This window comes from Phocoena sinus, chromosome 17 (genome assembly GCF_008692025.1).
Source record: "Phocoena sinus isolate mPhoSin1 chromosome 17, mPhoSin1.pri, whole genome shotgun sequence".
In the NCBI taxonomy this organism is placed as follows: Eukaryota; Metazoa; Chordata; class Mammalia; order Artiodactyla; family Phocoenidae; genus Phocoena; species Phocoena sinus.
In genome coordinates, this window is record NC_045779.1 from 78,984,089 (window position 1) to 78,988,842 (window position 4,754).

Genomic DNA, 4,754 nt, shown 5'->3' on the forward strand with positions numbered 1-4,754 from the left:
GAGGCACCTCCTCTGAATTGTCGACCTGCTCCTCGGCCAGACCTGCCCCTCACCACTGCCCGTTCGCCGTAGCCAGGGGGTGCCTCTTCTGGGCCTTGAGGCCTGGAGCAGGGTGTGGAGCCAGGGGCAGAGCTGCTGGGCCCTAGCTGTGGCCCGGCCCTGCCCACACCGTGCGGGACTCCTTGGCAGGCACCGTGGGCATCTGCCCGGTGACCGCGTGGCTGGAATGGTTTTCTGCGCCTGCAGTTGGTGTGGGCGCCCCACATCCAGGGGCCCCCCTGTGTCTGGGCCTCTGCTGGGATTGCAGAGCTCCTGGGACAGTGGGAGCCACCTTCCAGTATCTTCCCTGGTGTGAGGACCCAGCTGGGTATAGTCTGTGGACGCACAGCCGGGGAGCCTGTCCAGCTGTCGGTGGACACCAGATCCCTCCCCGCCCCCACGAGGGGCACCCCCACAGCCCTCATTCCACCCCGGGACGACCGTGAGGCTGGAGCTGGGCCCAGGTGGGGGCCGTGGGTTGTGTGCATACGGCGGGCTCGGAGGAGTCTACCAGCATCTGCTTCCTGGGCTGCCGGGACCCCTGGACCAGGACCAGTCACGGGGCCTCCAAAAGCGCGTCAGATTCCCCCACAGCCACCCCCGCCCCTCCCCAGATGTGAGGCCTGTACTGCACGGCTGGCGAGACCTGGCCCTCACGCTCCAAGCGCCTAGGCCCCTGGCTGCCCCTGCACCCCAGCGGCTGAGCCGTCGAGGTCCTGGGAAGACCCCGTGCAGCTGACGCCTGACCGCCCCGAGGACGGTCCAGCGCACTGCCCTGGAGGCGGGCACGGCACCTACGTTGACGCACACTCACGTCTGAGGGCCCACACGGGCCCTGACACGTGAGGCGGTCGATGTCAGGAGAGAGGGGGTCAGCGCGGGGCTGGGGGCCGCGGCCCTGAGGCCCTCCCTGTGCGGCCCTGGGGATGCTGACGTGTTGTCTCTCCGGGCCGCAGGTCGTGGTGTGAGTCTCTGCCAGGTCCATGTTGGGCCAGCACTGCCGTCCCCAGTCCTGTCTGTGGGGTCCTGACCCTGCTGCCCGCTCACTGGCAGCCCTGCACCCTCTGAATTGCCTGAGCTGGGGAAGGGTTCATCAGATGAGGGGCGGACGCGCAATCCCGGCTGGTTTCTGCCTCCTTGGGGCCCTCCCACGAGAGAGAGGGCCAGCTGGGCGTGGCAGACGGGGCTGCCTGGCGCAGGCAGGAGTCAGGCTCTGAGCTGCCTTTTGAGTTCATTTTTATGAAGGGTTTTCTCCATTTTCTTTTTCACCTTTTTTTTTTTTTTTTAAACTAAATGAAGGTCTTTAAGGCAGGTGAGAACAGCTGATTGTTACCCTAAAATTAACCTGAGGGCCTTGCCTGCTCCAGGGGGCCTAGGGGACACTACCTGCAGCGCCCCCAGCTGCCCCTCACGGGGGGTGGGGAGACGGGAGCAGTCTGCCTGAGACTAGAGGGTCCACAGTGGTGCCCAGATGAGGGGGAGGGGAGAGCCCAGAGCCTGCGCCCCCCCAGGATCCTGCTGGTAGGGAGCAGGCTGGGTAGCCCCGGGGCATGTCTGCCAGCAGCACAGGTGTGTGGCCTGAGCCGGGAGCCCTGCCAGCCGCGCCCGTGTCTCTGCAGCTCCGCAGTGGATGCGCTGCAGGCCGTGCTTCTCCGAGGCGGCAACGACGACGTGGTGCAGCGCATGGAACTGGAGGGGGGCTGGCAGCTGCTCAGGACCTCGGCCGGGCACGAGGAGGGGGTCACCCGGCTGGCCAGGTGAGCAGGCCCGGCCGGCGCACCCCAGTTCTGGTGCCGGCTGGGCTCTAACAAGCCAGGTACTGTTCAGGTACCATCCGGGGGCCCCCAGTGGCGCCTGGGAGGGGGCCCAGCATGAGGAGCTGGTGCGTGGGGGCAGCGGGGTGGCCGTGAAGGCAGCTGTGGTCTCTAGGCGCGGCGGGCTGGGAGGGGCGCGTCTGGAGGGGGAGGACGTGCGGGGCCCGGCAGCCGGGTGGAGGGCTCACGGGCCGGAGGGCGCAGACAGTGCAGGCTGGGAGGCAGAAGCGCCCCCAGGCCCACATGGGAGCGGGATGTGCCCGGGGGAGGCCTGAGGCCCCAGCCCTGCCCAGCGTAGCCTCCTTCCCAGCGCCATGGCCAAGTTCGCGGGCCCCCGGCTGCCCCCGATGATGAAGGCGCTCTTCGCCACACAGAGCAGCGCGTACGAGATGCAGAGGGTCAGCTCCACAGCCTTCCTGGCCGAGGTAGGAGCCACGTGCTCCGGATCACGAACAGGGACAGCAGGGGCCCCTCCCCGACAGGCGGGCTCGGGCCACCCCCTGGAAAACCTACCCCAGGCCGTGGCAGCAGGGGCCAGGGTGGGGCTGGGTCAGGAGCTCCAGGGAGGCCAGGAGCCCAGGCTTGGCACACAGGCCTCAGCTGGCCTTCGCCACGTCCCCGCCTCAAAGTGACCCGCGACTGGGAGGGCTGCCCCGTGCAGCGGTGGGGAGGGGGCGGGGCGGTCAGAGCGCCTCTGCCCCCAGCTGCTTGGCAGCAACACGGCGAACGACCTGATGCTCCTGGAGCCCCTGCTGGACAACCTGCTGGCGCGGCAGAAGGACACGTGTGCCCGTGTGCGGAGACTGGTGCTCCGGGGCCTGGCCAACGTTGCCTCGGGCTCCCCGGATAAGGTGAGGGGCTGGCCAGCCCTCTGGGGCCCTGTCCCCGGGAGAGAGACGGCAGAGCTGCAGCCAGCGAGGAGACCCAGGTGGACGCGGTGCGGGCGGTGGGCATGGGCATGGAGATGGCACCGGGAGGGTGGGGGGCTGGGCCATTCCACAGCATGACCCGGGCACACAGGTGTGTGTGGCGTCCCCAGGTACGGGCCCACGGCCCCCAACTCCTGACGGCCATGATTGGTGGGCTGGACGACGGTGATGACCCGCACAGCCTGGTGGCCCTGGAGGCCATGGTGGGCCTCGCGAGGCTGCTGGACCTGGTGGAGGCCTGGGACCTGCGCTCGGTGCTGCTGCACGTTGCCATCCGCATCCGGCCCTTCTTCGACAGTGTAAGCCCCGCCAGCCCCGCCCCTGGCCATGCCGGCCTGGCTCCTGCCCCTTCCTCTCCGGGCCCCGCGAGCCGTGTCACCACCGCACGCTCAGGGCCGGGCCCCGGGGTCGACGGATGGGCAGCTCTGGGGAGGGCCCCATAGGGTGACACCTGCCGCCCGCCACCCCGCCCCAGGAAAAGGTGGAGTTCCGTTCTGCGTCCATCCGCCTCTTCGGGCACCTCAACAAAGCCTGCCAGGGGGACTGCGAGGACGTCTTCCTGGAGCAGCTTGTTGGCGGGCTCGCGCCCCTGCTGCTGCACCTGCAGGACCCCCAGCCCCCAGTGGCTGCTGTGAGTAGCCAGAGGGTATGGGCAGGCCGGGCCGGACTCACTCAGGGACTCCGGGACTCAGGGCTCGGCCTGTGCCCTGCAGGCCTGCAGGTTCGCCTTGCGCATGTGCGGCCCCAACCTGGAGTGTGAGGAGCTGGCAGCCATCTTCCAGAAGCACCTGCAGGAGGGCCGGGGCCTGCACTTCGGAGAGTTCCTCAACACCACCTGCAAGCACCTGGTGAGGGGCGGGGCGGGGCGGGTGGGGAAGGGGCGGCGGGGCGGGGGCGGGGCCTGACCGAGGGCCTCCTGCAGATGCACCACTTCCCCGACCTGCTGGGCCGCCTGCTGAGCACCAGCCTGTTCTACTTCAAGAGCAGCTGGGAGGACATCCGCGCCGCGGCCCCCATGCTCACAGGTGAGGCTGCCCTGGGCCCCCCTCCCGCTCCCCACGGCGCGGGCCCTGACCCCGGCCCCACCCCCGCCCCGCAGGGTTCCTGGCGCTGCACGTGGAGGCTGAGCGCCGGCCGCAGGTGGACCTGGAACAGCTCCTGGCGGGTGAGCCCCAGCCCTGGGCCCCGCCCCCCCACGGCGCGCTGGGCCGCGCTGACCCTGTGGGCACCAGGGGGGACTAAGTGATTTTCCTGGATTTCAAGGATTTTTTCCCTGTCACTGGTGACCTCATCGTCTCTAGTAATTCACGGAAACTTCTTAACTGTTCCAAAAGAGCTTAAAAAACACTAAAAAAGGAAAAACTATCTTTCCGTTGGCTCCTGAGCCCTCCCGGCAGAGGCCTGTCTTAGGAGGGCGGTGGGCGGGCGGCCCCCACGCACAGGGTGGGGTGTGAGCCTCGGGGTCCTGGCCCCCAGGCTCAGCGCGCCAAGAAAGGGGGGCTCAGCCTTAGCCGCAGCTGCTAGCGGGGTGTGGGCGGGACCGCGGGCTCGGACGTTCAGTTCTCAGGGGGCCGCAGAGGAGCCCCCAGCAGCGGCTCCCTGTCCCCCAGCGCTCCAGCTCCTGCTCAAGGACCCGGCCCCCGCGGTGCGCGTGAAAGCTGCGGAGACTCTGGGCCGCCTGGTGAAGCTCGCCTGAGGCTCCGGGGGCAGCGCTGCCCCTACACGCAATACCGGCCTTGCCGGCCCGAACCGAACCTCCGAGATGGGGCCCTAAGGAGCCCCCTGCCCGAGGGGAGCCCCCAGGCCCACACAGCAAGGGAGGGCCGGGGCCACGAGGGTGGGCAAGGCGCTGTCCCCCCCCCCCCCCCCAATAAAGCCATTTGCTGCTCAGCAGGTGCCGCAGTGACGTGGCCTCTCCTTCTGGGCAGGTCGGCAGGCCCCCTCCCCCGTTAGGCATCCTGACTCAGAGAAG

General features: G+C 69.0%; 1 protein-coding gene across 6 annotated transcripts in view; it reads left to right on the plus strand.

Annotated features, from left to right (window-relative positions):
- MROH1 (maestro heat like repeat family member 1) overlaps positions 1 to 4,675 on the plus strand; it is a 54,029-nt gene extending 49,354 nt beyond the window's left edge. The window contains exons 34-42 of one of the 6 annotated variants that reach the window (XM_032609463.1): positions 1,659 to 1,796; positions 2,164 to 2,278; positions 2,558 to 2,704; positions 2,893 to 3,081; positions 3,258 to 3,413; positions 3,496 to 3,630; positions 3,705 to 3,807; positions 3,882 to 3,947; positions 4,393 to 4,675. In XM_032609463.1, coding sequence (XP_032465354.1) covers positions 1,659 to 1,796; positions 2,164 to 2,278; positions 2,558 to 2,704; positions 2,893 to 3,081; positions 3,258 to 3,413; positions 3,496 to 3,630; positions 3,705 to 3,807; positions 3,882 to 3,947; positions 4,393 to 4,478 — 1,135 coding nt within the window. In that variant the 3' untranslated portion in view covers positions 4,479 to 4,675. Of the gene's footprint in view, positions 1 to 1,658; positions 1,797 to 2,163; positions 2,421 to 2,557; positions 2,705 to 2,892; positions 3,082 to 3,257; positions 3,414 to 3,495; positions 3,631 to 3,704; positions 3,808 to 3,881; positions 3,948 to 4,392 lie in introns of those variants that run through there. The other 5 variants (XM_032609467.1, XM_032609464.1, XM_032609466.1 and 2 more) reach the window with 5 other exon arrangements.
- The last annotated feature ends 79 nt before the right edge of the window (positions 4,676 to 4,754 follow it).